The sequence below is a fragment of the Entelurus aequoreus genome, linkage group LG18, assembly GCF_033978785.1.
Source record: "Entelurus aequoreus isolate RoL-2023_Sb linkage group LG18, RoL_Eaeq_v1.1, whole genome shotgun sequence".
In the NCBI taxonomy this organism is placed as follows: domain Eukaryota; kingdom Metazoa; phylum Chordata; class Actinopteri; order Syngnathiformes; family Syngnathidae; genus Entelurus; species Entelurus aequoreus.
In genome coordinates, this window is record NC_084748.1 from 40,431,983 (window position 1) to 40,457,416 (window position 25,434).

The 25,434-nt window shown below is 39.8% G+C and overlaps 1 protein-coding gene across 4 annotated transcripts in view; it reads right to left on the reverse strand.

Moving 5' to 3' along the window:
• sorcs3a (sortilin related VPS10 domain containing receptor 3a) overlaps positions 1 to 25,434 on the reverse strand; it is a 712,571-nt gene that overhangs the window by 181,870 nt on the left and 505,267 nt on the right. For all 4 annotated transcript variants that reach the window (XM_062027155.1, XM_062027158.1, XM_062027156.1 and 1 more), the window contains exons 8-9: positions 7,239 to 7,328; positions 5,276 to 5,455 (exon numbers count right to left, since the gene is read on the reverse strand). In XM_062027155.1, coding sequence (XP_061883139.1) covers positions 5,276 to 5,455; positions 7,239 to 7,328 — 270 coding nt within the window. The remainder of the gene's footprint in view (positions 1 to 5,275; positions 5,456 to 7,238; positions 7,329 to 25,434) is intronic.

The window sequence follows — 25,434 nt, forward strand, 5'->3', positions numbered from 1 at the left end:
CACTACTGAGACACTCCCATACACACTACTGAAACACTCAGTAGTGTTTAAGTGGACCCCGACTTAAACAAGTTGAAAAACTTATTCGGGTGTTACCATTTAGTGGTCAATTGTACGGAATATGTACTTCACTGTGCAACCTACTAATAAAAGTCTCAATCAATCTCAATAAAAAAAAACCTCCCATACACACTACTGAAACACTCCCATACACACTACTGAAACACTCTTATACACACCTTTGAAACACTCTTATACACACTACTGAAATGTCTCATAATCAATCAACTGAAATGTTTTTCTCTCACACACACTATTGAAACACTCTCATACACACTACTGAAATACTCTTATACACACTACTGAAATGCTCTCACATAAACAACTGAAATCTTTTTCTCTCGCACACTACTGAAACAATCTTATACACACTACTGGAACACTCTTATACACACTACTGAAATGCTCTCACATAAACAACTGCAATATTTTTCTCTCACACACACAACTGAAACACTCTCATACACACTATGGAAACACTCTTATACACACTACTGAAACACTCTTACACACACTACTGAAACACTCTTATACACACTACTGAAACACTCTTACACACACTACTGAAACACTCTTATACACACTACTGAAACACTCTTACACACACTACTGAAACACTCTTATACACACTACTGGAATGTCTCACAATCAACTGAAATGTTTTTCTCTCACACACACTATTGAAACACTCTCATACACACTACTGAAATACTCTAATACACTACTGAACCACTCTTATACACACTACTGAAATGCTCTCACATAAACAACTGCATTTTTTTTCTCTCACACACACTATTGAAACACTCTCATTCACACTACTGAAATACTCTTATACACTACTGAAACACTCTCATACGCTACTGAAACACTCTTTAACACACTACTGAATATGAACCCTCCCACAAAGGGACACATATTAGCCTAAACCACACATAAGGGGGCATTTGAGCATCTTTAAGAAAAAAAAAGAGAAACATTTCAATCAGCACAAAATGCTGCCACGCAAGCCACGAAAGAACATTTTGAAAATCAAAACTACATTTCCAGCAAATGGGGGCAATTCTACACTATATTTTATTTTTAGATTTATTCTCATCCACCATCCTTTTTTGGCTGTCTTTTTGACAATCACATGTCATCATTTGAATTTTTTTAAGTAGATCATTTACTAACATTATTGCCATTAAAAATGTAATGTCAAATTGTATAACATGTAAGAAAATAACTCAAAAAAAGTTTCCCATTTTGCAACTCTATCCTATAGCCACGCCTCCTCGGGTAATATAATACCAATGTGGTGACCACTGGTGTCAAACGTACGGCCCGATGGCCTGATCAGGCCGGCGACCAGATTTTTTCCGGCCCGCGGTATGAGTTTGCTAAGAATAAAAATTAACCTGAAATTTTTCAATGACAGAAACAGCTGTTCTAAATTTGTCCACTGGATGTCGCAATAGCAATTCTTTGTATCTTTGTAGACGATGCTACATATGTACAAAATAAACCACATGATGTTAGTACATCAGTCGAAGAAAATGATCAAACTCCATAAATAACATACTGTAATTTGATTTTGATATAATTTATGTATCTTGATAGATTGAAAATTAACACCAACGAGTTGACTGATGAACGTTATCACATAATTTATTCAGAAAATATAGATAACGACAAATAAAGATAGAATACTATTAACCGCAACATGTAAGTGTAAAAAAACCAACAACATTATGATTTGTAAAATTTCAGAATGTGCTTGTTCTATTTTTAAACAAAGGAAACAACCTGAAGTTGTCTTTATTTTGAAGTTATCGTGCTATGATTTTACCAGTCCGGCCCACTTGTAATTAATGTACATTAGAGCTATTAAAATGTTAGTATTGTTTTGTATTTAGTGTATTCGATTCTGTAACTAGTGTTTGGATACCACTGTACGCAATATCTGAAGAGCATGGAAAAAAAAAAACATTTCATTGTGGTGTACTCTGCATGTGACGAATAAACTTGAAACTTGAAAACTTGGGAGTAGATTTTTCTCCATGTGGCCCCTGAGCTAAAAAAAATAGTTTGACACCCCTTGTTTACATCAAAACTAGAGGCTACTAATGAATGTTCTACAAGTAAAAAGTTAAGTTAAAGTACCAATTATAGTCAAACACACACTAGGTGTGGTGAAATTTGTTCTCTGTATTTTGTCCTCACCCTTGTTCACCCCCTGGGAGGTGAGGGGAGCAGTGGGCACCAGCGGTGGCCGCGCCCGGGAAGCATTTTTGGTGATTTAACCCCCATTTCCAACCCTTGATGCTGAGTGCCAAGCAGGGACGTAATGGGTCCCATTTTTAAAGTCTTTGGTATGACTCGGCTGGGGTTTGAACTCACAACCTACCGATCTTAGGGCGGACACTCTAACCAATAGGCCACTGAGTAGGTTAAAAACCAGTTTGGAACTAACAGTGTTCGGATTGTAATCATCCAAATATGGTTAGCAGCAAAGTAGAGAGCCGTCAGTCAACGTTGTGGCTCGGGTAGCAAACGCAGACGACAACGAGTAAGCTAGCTAGATGATGCTAACTATGCTAACGGGCGCCCCGATCGTCTCCCTGTGCTGCGTTTAGGCAAGCGGATCAGCGAGTACCTGCGGCCGTGGTGAGCGTTTAACAAATTTAGTTTGGATCGTATCATACTTGCCAACCCTCCCGAATTTTCCGGGAGACTCCCGAATTTCAGTGCCTCTCCCGAAAATCTCCCGGGACAACCATTCTCACGGATTTCTCCCGATTACCAGCCGGACAACAATATTGGGGCGTGCCTTAAAGGCACTGCCTTTAGCGTCCTCTATAGCTGCAAGCAACATCCCGTTCTCATTTGCGGATGTTTTCAACAAATCCGTGAAGGATATGTTCCCGGATTCAGAGATCGCTCGCTAGTACTAAAATGGTACAACAAAAGCTACTCAAATAGTGAAAGGTAAGTGTTATTTTTTTTTAAAGTAAGCAGCAAGTGCAGTACAGTTAGTAGAACAACTTTGTTTTCATTACTGTGTACTGTACTGTACTATATATATATATACATATATATATATATATATATATAAGAAATAATTGAATTTCAGTGAATTCTAGCTATAAATATACTCCTCCCCCCTTGACCCCGCCTCCCGGCCCCGCCCACCTCAAACCCCCCCTCAAATCTCCCGAATTCGGAGGTCTCAAGGTTGGCAAGTATGGATCGTATTTTTGGATATTTCACCAAAAAAACGCGGAAGTGATATTTTGACGCGAAAAGGAATGTTTGAAAACGCCAATTTCCAAATTTTTGTGGGCATTTCACATGGCTGCATAAGACAAACGATAACGAGAGCTCAGTCAAATGTATATATCTTGTTAAAGATCAAGTTTAACAACAAAGTTCTAGCATAGAATAATTTAACCCTTGTGTAATGTTCATATTGTTGTTACTCAGCCAGCGTGTGTGGGTCTGATGGACCCGTTGCATTTTGTGCCTTTTAATGCCTCAGCATCAAACACTTTTATGTTAAAATACTGAACAGATGTTTACCTTATCCCAGAGGTGTCAAAAGTGAGGCCCAGGGGCCATTTGCGGCCCGCAGCTAATCGTTTACCGGCCCCCCCACACATTCTGCAAAAATTGCAAAATTGATAGTATTGCAAAATAACAAATAAAACATTTTAAAAAAGTGGAATGAGGTGAAATCTAACGAGAAAAAGTTGTAATGTTGACACAAAGCTGCCATGCAGGCTGTTTTTTTTTTCTTTTGTCTTTGTTTATTTTTATTTTATTTGCCATTTCTCGAGAAAAAAAAAAAGAAAAATACAAAAAACCTATGTTACAATGAATTATTACTTAAAGAATGTCACTTTAAAATGTTTTATGTGGAAAAAATATTGCATATATTGTGTGGTTGCCATATAAAAACATCAAAGTTTTATTTGACAAAAGAGCATAAAACAAACAAAATAATAGTTCAAACGTAAAATCGACAGATATATCTGTAGTTGATCACGTAATTTAAGTGTGAAAAGTAAAAAAAAAAAATTGTGGGATTTTATTTAACTTTTAACTGTGATTACTCAAAAATATTAAAGAATTCAAATCAATGGTGTCCTGCATTATTGATCTTTTAGGGTTCTAATTACTAAATACTGCATATTTCCGTTTTACTATAAAAAACAAAGTTGTCTTTGACAGAAAAGGCAAAAAAAATGTTGTTTTTTTTTACTTGGTATCAACCTGAAGTTGATATAGAGATATACTGTAAAAAATAATAATAATAATTTGACTTATTTTTAACATTTTAATGACTGAGACCCTTGATTGGTCACCTGGGAGCCCTAAAGGTTAAAAAAAAACAATCTATATATTTTGTTATGGTTTGAAAATGAAAAATATCAAAATGGCCCCCGTATGCTTAAATTTTTCCGTGTGTGGCCCTCAGTGGAAAAAGTTTGGACACCCCTGCCTTATCCCAATAAACATCTGTTCGGTATTAACGCTGGCCGAGTAACAACAATATGAACGTTGCACGGAACATTTCTCTGCCAGTTTCTGCATCCCACAGGGATTCTTCTTTTGTGTTTCTGCACCTGCGGTTCCCACACAAGGTTGCAACATTGTTTGTCAACACTGTCTGCTCTCATTTTCTCGCACATTTGACCCTCTGATGTTCTGTGTACCTACACTCTGTCCTCCTCCTGTCTAGGCCTGCTGTGTGTGTGTGTGTGTTTATGTGTGTGTGTGTGTGTGTGTATGGGCGAGTGGGTTGGTGGGTGAATGTGGTACACAAAACATCAAGTTCCACACTTCTATTAGCCCTGGGTCCAGTGGACCCGGACATCTTATATGTAATAGAAATGTGTAGGGGGGTGTATGGTGTGTGGTCATTAAATATGTATTCTGATTTATGTCCTTCACAGAAAATTAGCCAAAGTCAGTGAGTCTCAGTTTGAAAAATTAATTAATTGTATCATTTTTCTTTTAATAAAAAATGTAAACGGGTCCCACAGACCCGAACACCACACACGGGTTAAGCAGCCAACACAGCACAGTAAATGGTTGTATTGGGCACCTCCAGTCGTGCACCTTTTGAAACAACTGTATGTGTGAATGGAGGGCGGGGGATGCAAATTCATGACTTTCCGTAGATTGAATCAATCAGAACTTTCCTCGCACTTATAACCAAAAAGTAGCTTACCTCATACAAATCCAGCATCTGGTTTCCTCCTATGCCCCTTGTGGTCTTGACATTTTCCATAGCCAAAGTGAAGTAGATCCCGCTAGTGTCAGACAGGTAGAGGTTATAGGTGTCATTCTGGTTCCACTCCTGCACGGCCGCAAATACCTGCTTCTCATCTGTGCTGACAATGTGTAAATCCTGTCAGCCAGCAGGGAGAGATTGGAGGAGTTAAGACCAGAGGTGTGGTTTTAGGTATTTTAGAAACATATTTGTTTGTATCTGAGATCATCCTGAATATTCCAGAAAGAAGCATAAATGTAAGATATTGAACTCAATTACAAAGCCCAAAACCAGTGAAGTTGGCACGTTGTGTAAATGGTAAATAAAAACAGAATACAATGATTTGCAAATCCCTTTCAACCTATATTCAATTGGATAAACTGCAAAGACAAGATACTTAATGTTCGAACTGAGAAACTTTGTTATTTTTTTGCAAATATTAGCTCATTTGGAATTTGATGCCGGCAACATGTCTCAAAAAAGCTGGCACAAGTGGCAAAAAAGACTGAGATAGTTGAGGAATGCTCTTCAAACACTTATTAGGAACATCCCACAGGTGAACAGGCTAATTGGGAACAGGTGGGTGCCATTAATGGGTATAAAAGCAGCTTCCATGAAATGCTCAGTCGTTCACAAACAAGGATTGGGGCGAGGGTCACCACTTTGTCAACAAATGCGTGATCAAATTGTCCAACAGTTTAAGAACAACATTTCTCAATGAGCTATTGCAAGGAATTTAGGGATTTCACCATTTACGGTCCGTAATATCATCAAAAGGTTCGGAGAATCTGGAGATATCACTGCACGTAAGCGGCAAGGTTGAAAACCAACATTGAATGCCCGTGATCTTTGATCCCTCAGGCGGTACTGCATCAAAAACCTACATCAGTGTGTAAAGGACATCACCACATGGACTAAGGAACACTTCAGAAAACCACTGTCAGTAACTACAGTTGGTCGCTACATCTGTAAGTGCAAGTTAAAACTCTACTATGCAAAGCGAAAGCCATTTATCAACAACACCCAGAAACGCCGCCGGCTTCGCTGGGCCCGAGCTCATCCAAGATGGACTGATGCAAAGTGGAGAAGTGTTCTGTGGTCTGACGAGTGCACATTTCAAATTGTTTTAGGAAAGTGTGGACGTCGTGTCCTCCAGACCAAAGAGGAAAAGAACCATCCGGACTGTTCTAGGCGCAAAGTTCAAAAGCCAGCATCTGTGATGGTATGGGGGTGTATTAGTGCCCAAGGCATGGGTAACTTACACATATGTGAAGGCACCATTAATGCTGAAACGTACATACAGGTTTTGGAGCAATATATGTTGCCTTTAAAGCAAGATCTTTTTCATGGACGCCCCTGCTTATTTCAGCAAGACAATGCCAAGCCACATTCTGCACGTGTTACAACAGTGTGGCTTCGTAGTAAAAGAGTGCGGGTACTAGACTGGCCTGCCTGTAGTCCAGACCTGCCTCCCATTGAAAATGTGTGGCACATTTTGAAGTGTAAAATACGACAAAAGAGACCCCGCACTGTTGAACAACTTAAGCTGTACATCAAGCAAGAATGGGAAAGAATTACACCTGAAAAGCTTCAAAAATTGGTCTCATCAGTTCCCAAACAAGTGTTGTTAAAAGGAAAGGCCATGTAACACAGTGGTAAAAATGCTCCTGTGCCAACTTTTTTGCAATGTGTTGCTGCATTAAATTCTAAGGTAATGATTATTTGCAAAAAAACGAACATTAAATATCGTGTCTTTGCAGTCTATTCAATGGAAAACAAGTTGAAAAGGATTTGCAAATCATTGTATTCTGTTTTTATTTACGATTTACACAACGTGCCAACATCACTGGTTTTGGGTTGCGTAAAACCGTGGAATTAAAACTTGAAGCAGAGTTACTCGGTTACATTAGTTTGCACCTACCTTTGGCAGGGAATATTTTGGAAGTTTGATTTGGATGAATACGTTTCTCCTGTAAGAAACATAATAAGAAGCTCGTCCGGATGTAGGCACCTGCAAAAATAGAATGCTTTATTAATTACAGGTCTTCAACAGGGGGTCCGCGACACTACATTGTCCGCAGCAGTACAGCAGGGGGTCATTGAAATATTGTTTTATTTTCTGAATATTTTTCTTTTATAATCCCCTGCAATTCATCCACACATTTAAATGTCTTTAAAAACTCAATATCATTGTAGTGTAGTTTATAAACGAGGCATGGAAACACTACTCAATGTACCTTGCAGGTTTACAATACAAACAAAATAAGTAGAAATGGAGAGCTCAGACTCATATAGTGAAGAATCATAAAACAAATCCTGAATCCAAACAGTGATCCCGAACAACTCCAAAATCGAATCACTTGTTCCTTATCCCATTTATGACACTTCCTGAAGGTTAAATCAAAATCCATTCACTTTTTGAGCTATATTGCAGACTAACCGACAGACAGACAGACAAACCCCCCTGCAAATACACGACCTCCTGGCAGGTAATAAATCAAAGGATAAATGAGATTGTCATCCGTGCCTGCTTGTTTGGTCCGTCTGTTACTTCCAAACGTGCTGCAAGAGGATTCATACTTTGCTGAATTAAATACACAGAGTGAACTTTCTTACTAGTCATCCACTGTCTTTGTCTCTGTGGGTGGAGGCAGGGCCGCGAGCATACACACACGGAGAACAGCTCAACCTCGTAATGTAAACGTAAGGAAACTGTTAGAATAATTGTTTGTAAGTTATCCCGAAAAACTTTGTGTTGGAATGAGTTCCTAGCAAGAAGACAAAAGCTGTCTTTGAAACCTACCAAGAAGAAGGCTCGTAAAACTCCACCGTGTAAGGGGGAAAGCCACATGAAGGGTTTTCTGTGTTCTTTCACGTATGGTAATCAACAGAAGGATGTTGTTCTGGCCCAAGGACTTCAGAGCGGAGAGATGACAGGATCTGCCCAATTTCCAGACGACCTTTTTTTGAAGTATTTTACGAACTCTTTTTGAACTGACCTTTCCTGTGAATTTATTACGACCTTTTCTGTGAATTTTTTGCGACCGTTGTCCTTTGGAAACAAAGGTGGCCATGTGGTCGGGGAGGGTCCAAAATAAAAGAAGGTGTGCAATCTTTTGGCAGAGCGTGCTAAGATACTGTGCAAGGGTACAGTGTAAAGGCGGCTCTCCTCAATATTGAGTCCAAATTGAATTCTGTCTCTGTTTAATTATTTGCCTCTTGTCTTGTTTAATAGATGTCATCAGTGTTTGAACCTGACAGAAACATAGTAGGAATGATCGGGATTACCCTCAAAATCGAATAAATTACATTTCTAAAGTTCTGAATTAAGTTTGCCAATAACTTTTTGATTCATGTTGCTAACTTACTGACTACAAAACTGACAAACACACACCTCTGCAATTACACATACCTCCTGGTAGAGGTAATTGACATGTGCAATATTTGAGTATCTTAGTATTGCACAAGAACAAGGTACCTTAAGAACCAGTTTAAACACAATTATATACAGGATACATAAGTAGTTGGTCCCTGCTCCATCTCTTCATCAGTTTGGGGGTCCACGACCTTGTGTACACTCATTTTCCATTCATGAGTGAGATCGGCCTATACCAATACCGTTATCGATCACATGTACTAACTATACATTTTTTTATTCATTCATGGTGAGTGCTTTTGACAGTTTAACAAACACAATATTTAACCAGTTGCTTATTTTCTTTTGTAATATGCAATTGTTTGAGCAAAACAAATTCAAAAGCATTAGAATAATTATGCATATATTATCACACAACTCTTATGCTTAAGGGCCGTTGCTATAGTTATTATCAATTGTGATGAAGTTGTACTTTTTTCTTTCTCGTATCAGTGTTTTCAGACCCTGAATCGGCCTGCTGACTGCCAAGGGAACATCGAGTGCCGTGACGCAGACTGCTGAGATTACCTCCTATTTTCAGCGGCAGCTTCAGTGATGTAACCAGGGACCTCCCAAATAAATAGAGGAAGCATGTGGGCTGGACTTTAGAGCGTAGTTTGGATCTGTAACTAGAGTACAGCCCAAAAAAACGTCTCTCCTCATTAGAGCCAAATTGAACTCTGTCTCTGCATGATTCCTTGCTTCTTGTCTGTTTAATAGATGTCATCAGTGTTTGAAGCTGACAAATAAAACAAAAACAATAACGACCATCTACTATTAATTTAAATCCTTTGGTTTTTGCCCTCAATGTCCTCCTGTGTCCAAGGATTATTGTGAGTTTTTTTAAACAACAAAAACAACAATAGACATTTTTTTTTTTTAAATAAAGACCTAATCTAGTTTTGATTTGATTTTGATTTTTATTAAGGATCCCCATTAGCTGGTTGCCTCAACAACCCACTAGTCTTCCTGGGGTCCACAATTCAATACAATTACAAGTAAAAGCATATAATTATAACTACACAATACAGAAAAAAATAAAAGCATCAATAAATAAACAAGCAAACAATTTACAGTCACAGAATAATAATTACCATATAAATATAACTACACAATATAAAAACAAACAAATCATCAATGAGCAAACTAATTTAAAAACTCAGATACAATATTACTCTCTTTTTAAAAACCTGTTTACTTTCAATTCTGGTGAGAATTGATATACTAGTCTATGTTTGTTATCGATGCCAACAATTAATGGATCGATCCTCCCTCCCCTGTGTCATGGCTTGCTCTCGGTGTGTAATGTGATGGTAGTGGTTAATGATATTTATGATATTTATAACGATATTCTAAGAAATGCAGTTTGTTTGCCGTAAGAGATGCGATTATTATTAGCTTAAAGGAGCGACTGCTTTTTTGATTGAAACTTGTATTAGTAGATTGCACAGTACAGTACATATTCCGTACGATTGACCACTAAATGATAACACCCGAATAAGTTTTTCTACTTGTTTAAGTCGGGGTCCACGTTAATCAATTCATGGTACGCTTGGACACAGACCTTCTTCTATTATATTGTTTATATATACATATAATAAATACATAGAGCAATATTTCCCCCTTGTGGTTCTGTGCCGTCACTACTCCCCCTGTATACATAACAGATGTCCGCTGTAATATCGGCACCGATAACACATATTATGTCTTTAATGGCTATGCTGATGTTAAATAGCAGACAGCATCATGGGATTATGCTACATCTCGCTACGAACATGGCACTACTACCAAGTACTTCTCGGTGCAGGTGCAGGCCCGAAGCAAAGAGTAAATTTTCGAAAACATTTTCAGACGGAGAATCATCAATCAATCAAAGTTTATTTATACAGCCCTTAATCAAAAGTGTCTCAAAGGGCTGCACAAGCCACAACAATCCCGGATCTTTTTTTTAAATTGTATTTCTTTTTTTATTTATCAATCCAACAAAACAATACACGACAATACCACAATAATGCAATTCCAATTCCAAAACCAAACCCGACACGGAATAGCAACAAACAGAGCAATTGAGAGGACACACAAACATGACACAAAACAAATCCAAAAGCAGTCAAACAAAAATTAATATTAACAACAGTATCAATATTATTAACAATTCCAACATAGCAGCTATTAGAAATACCTCATTGACATTATCATTACAGCAATTTATAAACAAAACAATAAAAATGAACAATAGTGTCACAGTGGCTTGCACTTGCATCACATCTTATAAGCTTGAAAAATATATAATAAGTCATATTTTTGGTTCATTTAATAGTTAAAACTAATTTAAATAATGGATCCCATGTTCCAATATATTACTTAATATTATCTAAACTAAATGCAGTTGTTTCTACTGATATCATCTCCATAGCTTGTGTGTACCAGTCAGTATGAGTTGGACTTTTAACATCTATCCATTGTTTTAATATTACCCTGTGGAGGGAGGCGTGGCCAGCGCTGCCTGCGGGAGTGGAGGTCACCGCCCCTGTCCAAAGTGCTGAGGACAGCGCACCGACAGACGGGGGCGTGTCAGTGCTGGCTTCGAAACACAGCTGACTAGGTGTTTAGATTTCCCAGGTGGCACGAGTTGTCTAATCACCTGTTGTCTTTAACAGTAGGACAGGAAGAGAAAGGACTGAGAGGACTTGGAGAGACTGAAAAGTCCTGTATATCTGAAAAGATTATTGATGATCTTATTGAGGAACATTAAAACTTTGTTCAAATCTACACGCCTGACTCCTGTGACGTGTGTGGCAGGGGAACCGCTAGGAAGCGACTCCTACATACCCTTTTTGTTATTATGCATATTGAAAGAAATGCATTTTTACTCTTTGATGACAAGTTACTAAATTGATGCAGATCACCAAGAATACAAGTTTGCAGTGTCATTGGGATGTTTATATTAAGGAATGTGATTGCTTCTTTTGTTGTTTTCAACCATAACTCTTTTCATGACCACAGATAATGAAAACAAAACGTTTGAATGTTTTGGAGTTTATTCATAAGGCTCTGTGGATTAATGGAAGGAAAATACTATTCGTACCCCGGCCAATACTGTTCCATACGAAGGTTGCTTTTGTTTTGGACTATCTTGCCAGTTGTGTGGAATACAGAGTTATTGCTAATCAGTTTGGAGTGCACAAATGCAGAGTGAAGAGGTTTGTGTACGCTTTAGTATACATGCTTCATTCGCTTTGCTCTCATTCATATTTCATATTTCTTCATTTCTTTAGCTACCTTCTTGGATAAATCTCTGTTTCTTTTTTTCTACCATTGATACACTTCAAAACGTTGGGTTCTTTTTAGAGATGTCCGGTAATATCGGACTGCCGATATTATCGTCCGATAAATGCTTTAAAATGTAATATCGTAAATTATCAGTATCGGTTTCAAAAAGCAAAATTCATGACTTTTTTAAACGCCGCTGTACGGAGTGGTACACGGACGTAGGGAGAAGTACAGAGTGCCAATAAAACCTTAAAGGCCCTGCCTTGGCGTGTCGGCCCAATCACATAATATCTACGGCTTTTCCCACACATATACTTGGTCAACAGCCATACAGGTCACACTGAGGGTGACCTTATAAACAACTTTAACACTGTTACAAATATGTGCCACACTGTGAACCCACACCAAACAAGAATGACAAACACATTTCGGGAGAACATCCGCACCATAACACAACATAAACACAACAGAACAAATACCCAGAACCCCTTGCGGCACTAACTCTTCCGGGACGCTACAATATACACCCCTCCCCGCCCCCCAACCCCGCCCCCCTCAACTTCCTCATGCTCTCTCAGGGAGAGCATGTCCCAAATTCCAAGCGGCTGTTTTGAGGCATGTTAAAAAAAATAATGCACTTTGTGACTTCAATAATAAATATGGCAGTGCCATGTTGGCATTTTTTTCCATAACTTGAGTTGATTTATTTTGGAAAACCTTGTTACATTGTTTAATGCATCCAGCGGGGCATCACAACAACATTAGGCATAATAATGTGTTAATCCCACGACTGTATATATCGGTATCGGTTGATATCGGAATCGGTAATCAAGAGTTGGACAATATTGGAATATCGGATATCGGCAAAAAAGCCATTATCGGACATCGCTAGTTCTTTTAATTTGTGAAGTCTCCTCGTCATTAAAATAGTTGTTTATGTTTTGATTGTATGGTGTTCCGGGTCATATCCCGCACGTTGATACGGGCGGATGCGCGATACAAAGGGTCCCCTCTGGCGGCACACACCCACTTGAGAAATCTGGTTTTCAATCGCATAATCCAGGTGTGTAAGTCCAATTTTTCAATAACCGAAAAAGATCGGATTAGATGTTTCCATGGGTTGTAGGATGCTTTAGAGCCAAACTATTTGAGAAATCAGGCTAATTTAGCGCATGGACACGTACTGAATATCAGCCAGAGGGGATTGGTGTTAAATATCCTGAATCGGCAATCCTGGCGATCTTGTGCTTTTTCAAGAAAATAAGTCGATACTGATTTGTGGCCAATCGGCACATTCCAAACTAACATATGTAAACCCTTTCTTTGATTTCCAAGTTTTGTTGAGAGTCTAATAGGATTATGTTTTGCAAAACAGCCATTCGTAGCAATCTCCTGATTAGCATTCAAGGGACACAGCATTCTAAGGTGGACTTGGGTAAATAAGCCTTAGTCCAATCAATAGTACCATTATTGCGTGTCGAGGGAAACATTTACATTCCCTAACTAAGCCTCGTCTTTTGTCTGGCAAGCCTTGACCCTTTTGCAAACACCAATGCGGGAACAGAACATGGAATATTGTCATTAGGCTTGTGTCTCTGCAAGGCAAGCACATTGGCACACAGAAACAGAGAATGGTAAGGATCCTTGCAATCGAAATGGACTAAATATGTTTGGAAGGAAAACCTTTCAAAGATATGTTCAAGACTGGTTTGGCTAAGAAGAAGTGATGCTTATAGTAATAATGTAGGTTAGAAGCAATTTTTTCAACCAAATAGGATATAAATAAGAAAACAAACAAGCTCCAAGACCAATGAAATCGAAACTTTTGAGTCCACGGACCTGCTAGTTCTTATGTGTCAAAGTCAAGGCCTGCGGGACGGATCTGGTCCAAGGGCCAGATGCATTATAAATTATCTATGGCCCCGGGATGATATTTGATTAGTATTAGAACCGGCCAGCAGGCCACAGCAATACTCCATCAGTGTTGGCGCTAGGAATTTTCAAAATGGGGTCCCAGGGACCCCATCAAGTCATAAAAATGGGGTCCCATTGTAAATGTTTGGGGTTCCACTTTTTAATAACCGTTTTGAAAACAAATGATAAAGGTATGCATTATCTTGTTATATCTCACATTATATATAGTGTTTTGGAAGAAGGCTGTCATTTATGCATTCATCTTGATATTAAGGAACATATTTTATTTTTGAATGACATGTACTTGTTTGCTGTTTGCCTGTTGAAAATGGTTTCCCTTGAAATAGCTGACAGAGCCATAAGAAAATATTGCTTTATTCATTTAATGAACAGGGCATGTGATTTTTCTTTGAAGGAAGTTTGTTTTTGTCTGTGAGCCTGTTGAAAAATGTCTTCACTTGAAATTAGTGACGGAGCAAACACTGATGACATCTATTAAACGAGACAAGAAGCAAGGAATTAAACAGAGACATAATTAAATTTGGCTCAATTGAGGAGAGCGCGTCTGGGCTGTACTCTTGTGCAGTCTCCATCACGCTCTGGCGAAAGATTTTACCCCTTCTCTTTTATTTGAACTTTCCCTGATTACATGGCAACAGCTATTTCTAAGGGACAGGGGTCGTAAACAGCCATCTCCTTTGATTAAAACAGTTCAAAGAAAAGGTCGTAAACAGTTCACAGAAAAGGTCGTAAAACAGTTCTAAGAAGAGGTCGTAAAAGAGTTCAAAGAAGAGGTTGTCTTGAGGGGAGTCAGGCCCTGCTTCCTCTAGTTCTTGGGTCAAGACAATATATTTCTGTTGATTACAATACATGAAAGAAACAGAACACCTTGATGATGCGTCCCATCCTACACAGTGGAGTTTTACAAGCCTTCTTCTTGGTAGGATCGAAGATAGCTTTTGTCTTCTCGCCGGGAACTCATGGCAACAAAAAGTTTTGAGATAACTTAAATACAATTATTTTAACAAGAGCTTGTTGGATTATTCATTCAATCATTAAATAAAATACAGTACACTGTGTTAGGTCTTGGTTCAGTAGGTTATGTGCAATCATTTTAATATGTTTTAATAAACATTGAATCAATATGTTTTAATAAACATTGAATCAGTCCGGCCCTAGGCTTGTAGCAAATTTGTTTTTTCTGCCCTCTGATGTATTTGACCTTGACATCCCTAGCTAGTTCATACCAAACCATGGGACTACACGGTGGAACACTGGACTTAGTTTAGTTTAATCGGTTCTTTGACGCAGCTTGTACCTTGAAAAACCTGCATTGCAAAGCAACCTTTTTAAAATTAATTGGTGTTTGGCCCCCCTCAAAACAGCACAATTTTAACATGTATCCTTAAAAAGAAAACAATACTTTTGGATAAGGAAGGGAGGAAAAGCAATACAATACAATGTACTTTAAAGGCCTACTGAAACCCACTACTACCGACCACACAGTCTGATAGTTTATATATCAATGATGAAATCTTAACATTGCAACACATGCCAATACGGCCGGGTTAACTTATAAAGTGCAATTTTAAATTTCCCGGGAAATATCCGGCTGAAAACGTCTCGGTATGATGACGTTGAAGCAGACATTAAGTCGTCTGTTTTCACCGCATAATTCCACAGTATTCTGGACATCTGTGTTGGGGAATCTTTTGCAATTTGTTCAATTAACAATGGAGACTGCAAAGAAGAAAGCTGTTGGTGGGATCGGTGTATTAGCGGATAGCTACAGCAACACAACCAGGAGGACTTTGAGTTGGATAGCAGACGCGCTATCCGACGCTAGTCGCCGACCGCACGGATGATCGGGTGAAGTCCTTCGTCGCGCCGTCGATCGCTGGAACGCAGGTGAGCACGGGTGTTAATGAGCAGATGAGGGCTGGCGTAGGTGGAGAGCTAATGTTTTTAGCATAGCTCTGTCGAGGTCCTGTACCTAAGTTAGCTTCAATGGCTTCGTTAGCAACAGCATTTCCTAGGTTTCGCCAGGCTGGACAGCATTAACCGTGTGGTTACAGGTCCAGAGTTTGGTTCGGTGTCTCCTGATAGTAGTATTGTTGATCTTCTGTCTATCCTTCCAGTCAGGGGCTTATTTATTTTGTTTCTATCTGCATTTAAGCACAATGCTATCACGTTAGCTCCGTAGCTAAAGTGCTTCGCCGATGTATTGTCGTGGAGATAAAAGTCACTGTGAATGTCCATTTCGCGTTCTCGACTTTCATTTTCAAGAGGATATACAAATCCGTGATCCACAATAGAAAAAGGAGAGAGTGTGGATTCCAATGAGCCCTTGTACCTAAGTTACGGTCAGAGCGAAAAAAGATGTGTCCTGCACTGCACTCTAATCCTTCACTCTCACTTTCCTCATCCACAAATCTTTCATCCTCGCTCAAATTAATGGAGTAATCGTCGCTTTCTCGGTCCGGATCGCTCTCGCTGCTGGTGTAAACAATGTGCAGATGTGAGGAGCCCTTCAACCTGTGATGTCACGCTACTTCCGGTACAGGCAAGGCTTTTTTATCAGCGACCAAAAGTTGCGAACTTTATCGTCGATGTTCTCTACTAAATCCTTTCAGCAAAAATATGGCAATATCGCGAAATGATCAAGTATGACACATAGAATGGACCTGCTATCCCCGTTTAAATAAGAACATTTCATTTTAGTAGGCCTTTAACAACAACAATAACTGTTTTAAAAGGTACAGCTTGGACCTTGGACACATGATCAGCAGGTTCTTCATATTTTCATGGAAAAATGTCCGGCGTTTAGATATTTTAACGTCCTTGGCAGATGTTATTTACTAATTCTGCTCCAGTATGGTGCAGACGAGCAGTGCTACGCATGAACTGCTCAGTCAAGTTTTTGATGATTTGTTTGTCTACCAAAATGGATATCATCAATTTCTTCTTTTCGCCACTGTCCTTCACAATAAGAGTAGTGGTCAAAAGTTTACATACACTTGTAAAGAACATAATGTCATGGCAGTCTTGAGTTTCCAATTATTTCTACAACTCTTATTTTTTTGTGATAGAGTGATTGGAGCACATACTTGTTGGTCACAAAAAACATTCATGAAGTTTGGTTCTTTTATGAATTTATTATGGGCCTACTGAAATCTGCTGGGTCAAAAGTATACATACAGCAATGTTAATATTTGGTTACATGTCCCTTGGCAAGTTTCACTGCAATACGGCGCTTTTGGTAGCCATCCACAAGCTTCTGGTTGAATTTTTGACCACTCCTCTTGACAAAATTGGTGCAGTTCAGCTAAACTTGTTGGTTTTCTGACATGGACTTGTTTCTTCAGCATTGTCCACACGTTTAAGTCAGGACTTTGGGAAGGCCTTTCTAAAACCTTCATTCTAGCCTGATTTAGCCATTCCTTTACCACTTTTGACGTGTGTTTGGTGTCATTGTCCTGTCGGAACACCCAACTGCGCCCAAGACCCAAACAGAACTTTCCTCCAGAAGGTTTTATCTTTGTCCATGTGATGTCTGATGAAACAAAAATTGAGCTGTTTGGCCCACAATACCCAGCAATATGTTTGGGAGAGAAAAGGTGAGGCTTTTAATCCCAGGAACACAATCCCTACCTTCAAGCATGGTGGTGGTAGTATTATGCTCTGGGCCTGTTTTGCTGCCAATGGAACTGGTGCTTTACAGAGAGTAAATGGGACAATGAAAAAGGAGGATTACCTCCAAATTCTTCAGGACAACCTAAAATCATCACCCGGAGGTTGGGTCTTGGGCGCAGTTGTCAGGCTTGGTAAAAAGGATAGGGCTCAGATGCAGAGTAGGGAACATTTCGACAGGCTTTTATTTTGACAGCTTCCTTTCACTTCCAGAGTCAAGGTAATACAATATCTATATTAACAAAAAACCAGTCGGCGAAAAAAGTTCCAAAAAATAGGAACAACCGAAAATCACTCCAAAAGGAGGAAAACACAAAAACAAAGACGAACTATATTGGCGCCGTATATGCTATAAAATGTATTAACACAAAAACGCTCCAGCAGGAGGAAGAAACAATGGCTGTGAAAAATTCTACACTTATCTAATCTAATAAAGTTTAACAAAAAATGTCACTCAAAAATTTGAGGAAAGAATGAAAGAAAAAACCGATAACTCACCACTTCGGCTGAATAAACTAAATAACAAAAAAATCACTCTGCTGAGGAGGAAAAAAGGAAAACTTAAAATAGCAACGAAGGAATTCATGATCAAGGAATATAAACACAAGACGAGGCAAGGCATGGACATGGGGGCTAGAGAGGCACGAATACACAAGACAATCTGGCACAGAACAAGGGGAGGCGTGGGCTTATAAAACACATGAGGGTAATGGGAAACAGGTGGAAACAATCAGGGGTCAGGGATGACGTCAGACTGATGACACAAAAGGAAGGGCAAGTGATCTGACACGAGAGGAGTTACTTTTCAAAGTAAAACATTCAATGCACAAGACAGAAGAAACCAAGAGAAGACATCCCTCAGACAGCAGTTGGGTGTTCCAACAGGACAATAACCCCAAACGCACGTCCAAAGTGGTAAAGGAATGGCTAAATCAGGCTAGAATTAAAGGCCTACTGAAAGCCACTACTACCGACCACGCAGTCTGATAGTTTATATATCAATGATGAAATCTTAACGTTGCAACACATGCCAATACGGCCGGATTAGATTAGTAAAGTGCAATTTTAAATTTCCCGCAAAATATTCTGCTGAAAACGTCTCGGTATGATGACGTTTGCGTGTGACGTCACGGATTGTAGCGGACATATTGGGACAGCATTGTGGCCAGCTATTAAGACGTCTGTTTTCATCGCAAAATTCCACAGTATTCTGGACATCTGTGTTGGTGAATCTTTTGCAATTTGTTTAATGAACAATGAAGACAGCAAAGAAGAAAGCTGGTGTATTAGCGGCCAGCTGCAGCAACACAACCAGAAGGACTTTGAGTTGGATACGCGCTACCGTGAGTATGCAGCTTTGGCTTCCAAACATTTGATCGCTTGCCCGTACGTGCGTGCCGCTATGTGCATGTCACGTACGTAACTTTGGGGAAATATATGTGCTGTATGAACATTACGGAGGTGAACGGTACTTGGGCTGTGGGATTGAGTGTGTTGTGCGGGTGTTTGATTTGTATTGGTGGGTTATATGGACGGGAGGGGGGAGGTGATTGTTATGCGGATTAATTTGTGGCATATTAAAAATAAGCCTGGTTGTGTTGTGGCTAATAGAGTATATATATGTCTTGTGTTTATTTACTGTTTTAGTCATCCCCAGCTGAATGTCAGGTCCCACCCGCCTCTCACAGCATCTTCCCTATCTGAATCGCTTCTACTGCCCTCTAATCCTTCACTCTCACTTTCCTCATCCACGAATCTTTCATCCTCGCTCAAGTTAATGGGGTAATCGTCGCTTTCTCGGTCCGAATCGCTCTCGCTGCTGGTGGCCATGATTGTAAACAATGTGCAGATGTGAGGCGCTCCACAACCTGTGACGTCACGCTACGTCCGGTACAGGCAAGGCTTTTTTATCAGCGACCAAAAGTTGCGAACTTTATCGTCGATGTTTTTTACTAAATCCTTTCAGCAAAAATATGGCAATATCGCGAAATGATCACGTATGACACATAGAATGGACCTGCTATCCCCGTTTAAATAAGATTTCATTTCAGTAGGCCTTTAAGGTTTTAGAATGGCCTTCCCAAAGTCCCGACTTAAATGTGTGGACAATGCTGAAGAAACAAGTCTATGTCAGAAAACCAACACATTTAGCTGAACTGCACCAATTTTGTCAAGAGGAGTGGTCATAAATTCAACCAGTAGCTTGCCAGAAGCTTGTGGATGGCTACCAAAAGCGCCTTATTGCAGTGAAACTTGCCAAGGGACATGTAAGCAAATATTAACATTGCTGTATGTATACTTTTGACCCAGCAGATTTGCTCACATTTTCAGTAGACCCATAATAAATTCATAAAAGAACCAAACTTCATGAATGTTTTTTGTGACCAACAAGTATGTGCTCCAATCACTCTATCACAAAAACATAAGGGTTGGAGAAATAATAGGAAACTCAAGACAGCCACGACATTATGTTCTTTACAAGTGTATGTAAATGTATTCGTATTGGAACAGGTTTTTATTGACAGTGTTGCAACTTGCAAACAGGCACACAAAACCTTGTCATGGTCTACTGTTCCCGGCCATAACCCACGCCACTCACACACATAGGCCACATAACTGGCGTCACTTCCCCAAGCTCCAAACACACACATGACATAAATAATACAAAAACACATGAACAGAATAACATAACCACATAACCCATCATTACAATAATGTCTGTGTACATTTTGACAACCATTACCATTGGACACATATAATCATTTGAAAAAAATAGCTGATCTTAGAACAACTCCAACATGAATAATGGGGAGGTGCGGAAATATGTTTTGGAAAGGAAAACAAACAAAAAGCACGCCTGTCCTTGTTGAAAGCAAAAGAAAGATAGCAGGACCTTCCGTCAATTTGACACTGCCAGCTTTTTCATATGGAGCATAGTCGGTGTTGATGCTGTCTCAAGTGTCATGTCAAATTTGTCATTCTGAATGTTTTGTTGTTCCTCTGGCTAATGCTGACCTTGCTGGAATTGCAAGTGTGCTGCGTTGTACTACTCAGGAGACAAACATGTTGTTACTGTCGATATTATATAGATTGATTGATTGAAACTTCTATTAGTAGATTGCACAGTGAAGTACATATTCCGTACAATTGACCACTAAATGGTAACACCCGAATACATTTTTCAACTTGTTTAAAGGCCTACTGAAACCCACTACTACCCACCACGCAGTCTGATAGTTTATATATCAATGATGAAATCTTAACATTGCAACACATGCCAATACGGCCGGGTTAACTTATAAAGTGCAATTTAAAATTTCCCGCAAAACTTCCGGTTGAAAACGTCTATGTATGATGACGTTTGCGCGTGACGTCAATCGTTGAAACGGAAGTATTCGGACACCATTGTATTCAATACAAACAGCTCTGTTTTCATCGCATAATTCCACAGTATTCTGGACATCTGTGTTGGTGAATCTTTTGCAATTTGTTTAATGAACAATGAAGACTGCAAAGAAGAAAGCTGAAGGTGGGATCGGTGTATTAGCGGCCGGCTGCAGCAACACAACCAGGAAGACTTTTAGTTGGATAGCAGATGCGCTATCAGACGCTAGCCGCCGACCGCATCGATGATCGGGTGAAGTCCTTCGTCGCGCCGTCGATTGCTGGAACGCAGGTGAGCACGGGTGTTGATGAGCAGATGAGGGCTGGCGTAGGTGGAGCGCTAATGTTTTTATCATAGCTCTGACGAGGTCCCGTAGCTAAGTTAGCTTCAATGGCATCGTTAGCAACAGCATTGCTAGGCTTCGACAGGCAGCACAGCATTAACCGTGTGGTTACAGGTCCAGTGTTTGGTTCGGTGTCTCCTGATAGTAGTAATGTTGATCTTCTGTCTATCCTTCCAGTCAGGGGCTTATTTCTTTTGTTTCTATCTGCATTCAAGCACGATGCTATCACGTTAGCTCCGTGGCTAAAGTGCTTTGCCGATGTATTGTCGTGGAGATAAAAGTCACTGTGAATGTCCACTTCGTGTTCTCGACTCTCATTTTCAAGAGGATATAGTATCCGAGGTGGTTTAAAATACAAATCCGTGATCCACAATAGAAAAAGGAGAAAGTGTGGAATCCAATGAACCCTTGTACCTAAGTTACGGTCAGAGCGAAAAAAGATACATCCTGCACTGCACTCTAGTCCTTCACTCTCACGTTCCTCATCCACAAATCTTTTATCCTCGCTCAAATTAATGGGGTAATCGTCGCTTTCTCGGTCCGAATCGCTCTCGCTGCTGGTGTAAACAATGGGGAAATGTGAGGAGCCCTTCAACCTGCGACATCACGCTACTTCCGGTACAGGCAAGGCTTTTTTTTTATCAGCGACCAAAAGTTGCGAACTTTATCGTCGATGTTCTCTACTAAATCCTTTCAGCAAAAATATGGCAATATCGCAAAATGATCAAGTATGACACATAGAATGGATCTGTTATCCCCGTTTGAATAAACAAATTTAATTTCATTAGGCCTTTAAATGGTAACACCCGAATAAGTTTTTCAACTTGTTTAAGTCGGGGTCCACTTACATTGATTCATGATACAGATATATACTATCAAATATATACTAACATCATAATACAGTCATCACGCAAGATAATCATCAGAGTATATACATTGAATTATTTACATTATTTACTTTATTTACAATCCGGGGTGTGGGATATGGACGGGAGGGGGGGTTAGGTTTGGTTGGTATCAACACTTCAGTCATCAACAATCAGCATCAACAATTGCATCATCAGAAAAATGGACATTGAAACAGTGTAGGACTGACTTGGTAGGATATGTACAGCAAGTAGTGGACATAGAGAGAGGGATCAGAAAGTATAAGGAAAAAGTGTCTACATTTGATTATTTACATTTGATTATTTACAATCCGAAGAGGTATTATGTGGAAGAGAGGGTGTTAGTTTAGGGTTGTAGTTGCCTGGAGGTGTTCTTCTAGTGCGGTTTTGAAGGAGGATAGAGATGCCCTTTCTTTTACACCTGTTGGGAGTGCATTCCATATTGATGTGGCGTAGAAAAAGAATGAGTTAAGACCTTTGTTAGATCGGAATCTGGGTTTAACGTGGTTAGCGGAGCTCCCCCTGGTGTTGTGGTTATGGCGGTCATTTACGTTAAGGAAGTAGTTTGACATGTACTTCGGTATCAGGGAGGTGTAGCGGATTTTATAGACTAGGCTCAGTGCAAGTTGTTTTACTCTGTCCTCCACCCTGAGCCAGCCCACTTTGGAGAAGTGGGTTGGAGTGAGGTGTGATCTGGGGTGGAGGTCTAGAAGTAATCTGACTAGCTTGTTCTGGGATGTTTGGAGTCTAGATTTGAGGGTTTTGGAGGTGCTAGGGTACCAGGAGGTGCATGCGTAATCGAAAAAGGGTTGAACGAGAGTTCCCGCTAGATTCTTCATGGTGCTTTTGTTGACAAGAGAGGAGATGCTGTAGATAAATCTCGTTCGTTGGTTGACCTTTTTGATTACCTTGGTTGCCAGTTTATCACAGGAAAGATTGGCCTCTAGAATGGAACCTATTAGCCTCTAGAATGGAACCTACACGTACAGTGGTACCTCATTTTTAATCCATTCCAAGGGCTCTGTTGAAAACCGAATTGTGTGAAAACCCACAGAATTTTTGGATCATCTGCAGTTCACCTTATAATTCGGTGCGGTCCAAAAAATAGGGTATACAGGAGTTTAACATGTAGGTGCAGGATAAATCGATGTGACTTCTTTATGAAATTCACAAGTTCTGGCACTCAGGGCACTTTGCTTATATAAACTGACACAATCACACGCCTGTGTTCAACAGCTTTGCTCTCGATAAACTACTGAAGACAGCCAGTAAGCTCTGTATTACTTTATTGTATTGTTTGGCTAGACTTATCCTAGCAGTGCGGTGCTTTCAGTCACGACATGTCTATGAATGTTGTCATTCATCCAGGTCATTGTGATCTCAGGGCATTAAATTGTGCGCAACTGGACTGTTTGGTTTGTGTTGGAAGACGTTTCACCTTTGATTGATTGATTGATTGATACTTTTATTAGTAGATTGCACAGTACAGTACATATTCCGTACAATTGACCACTAAATGGTAACACCCGAATAAGTTTTTCAAGTTGTTTAAGTCGGGGTCCACGTTAATCAATTCATCCGAGTCGGCTTCATTAGGCTAACCTAGCGGCTGGTGCGAAAACCCTAAATGTTTATACTTGTCTGAAGACAGTAAGAACTTGACTCGGTAAAAGAAACAACGTGAGTATGACTCCCTGCTCATCGTGCACTGTTCTCATGGATAGGTTGGCCCTACCAGAGGACCGTGTCCGCCAATTAGTGCAGAGTAATTTACTAACTTCAGACGCAGCGGACATATTTGCTAGCGTTAGCTTTAGTGAGCTAACTAGCCCAGCTTGTAGCAGCCCTAAGTGGCCTACAAGCCACAGGGAACCAGTTGAGACGCATAATAAATTTAGCCCTGAAGCTAATTCTACACACCAGTCTCCTGGACACCACACGTTAGTCATAAGGGACTCCATCACCCGGAAAATACAGCTTAGTAAACCAGCCACAATTACCGTATTTTTCGGAGTATAAGTCGCTCCGGAGTATAAGTCGCACCGGCCGAAAATGCATTATAAAGAAGGAAAAAAACATATATAAGTCGCACTGGAGTATAAGTTGCATTTTTTGGGGAAATTTATTTGATAAAACCCAACACCAAGAATAGACATTTGAAAGGCAATTTAAAATAAATAAAGAATAGTGAACAACAGGCTGAATAAGTGTACGTTATATGGCGCATAAATAACCAACTGAGAACGTGCCCGGTATGTTAACGTAACATATTATGGTAAGAATCATTCAAATAACTATAACATATAGAACATGCTATACGTTTACCAAACAATCTGTCACTCTAACCGCTAAATCCGATGAAATCTTATACGTCTAGTCTCTTACGTGAATGAGCTAAATAGCATTATTTGATATTTTACGGTAATGTGTTAATAATTTCACACATAAGTCGCTCCTGAGTATAAGTCGCACCCCCGGCCAAACTATGAAACAAACTGCGACTTATAGTCCGAAAAATACGGTAAGTGTATTCACGGGGCCAGAGCACCTGACATTGAAGCTCGTCTTAGAGAGCTAACTTGCAAAAGGCCTGGTAAACACGTACGACAGGCTAATCGCACCACTAGCGATAGAAATAGTTGGACACGACGACTCCGATAACACTAGGACCAGACAGTCAGAGATTACAAAGAGGAACATAGCTAGGACTTAATCTCGCTAGAAAGTGGTCCAGGCATCGAGTACTTGTCTCGCGCCCCCTGCCTGCGAGAGGCAATGATGAAAGGTATAGCAGTTTAGTCTCGCTTTTAACAAGTGGCTGGCTAGTTTTTGTAGAGAACCAGGACTAATGTTTATTGATAATTGGCCCTCTTTCTTGGGCAAACCGGGCTTAACTGGGAAGAAGCTTTCACTCTTTCCAGAAATACAGACTACTATTTGAGTCACGCTTGACTAACTACACTAGAGCAAGCTCGGACAAAAGCAATTACAGTGTCTGTTAGTCCGGGTGAGGAGTCAGTTAAACTAGAACTAACCAGCGCCAGGCTGGAAAATTCCTGCACACATAGCATTTCTGGTAGAATAATACACAACTCACATAATGTTTTTTTTGACTGTGCCAGAGTTGAAAATGCATTCTACTGAGGTGGCATATTCAATCTATCGCAGCACCAAGCAAATCATCTGAAGATTCCCATCATATCAATTTCT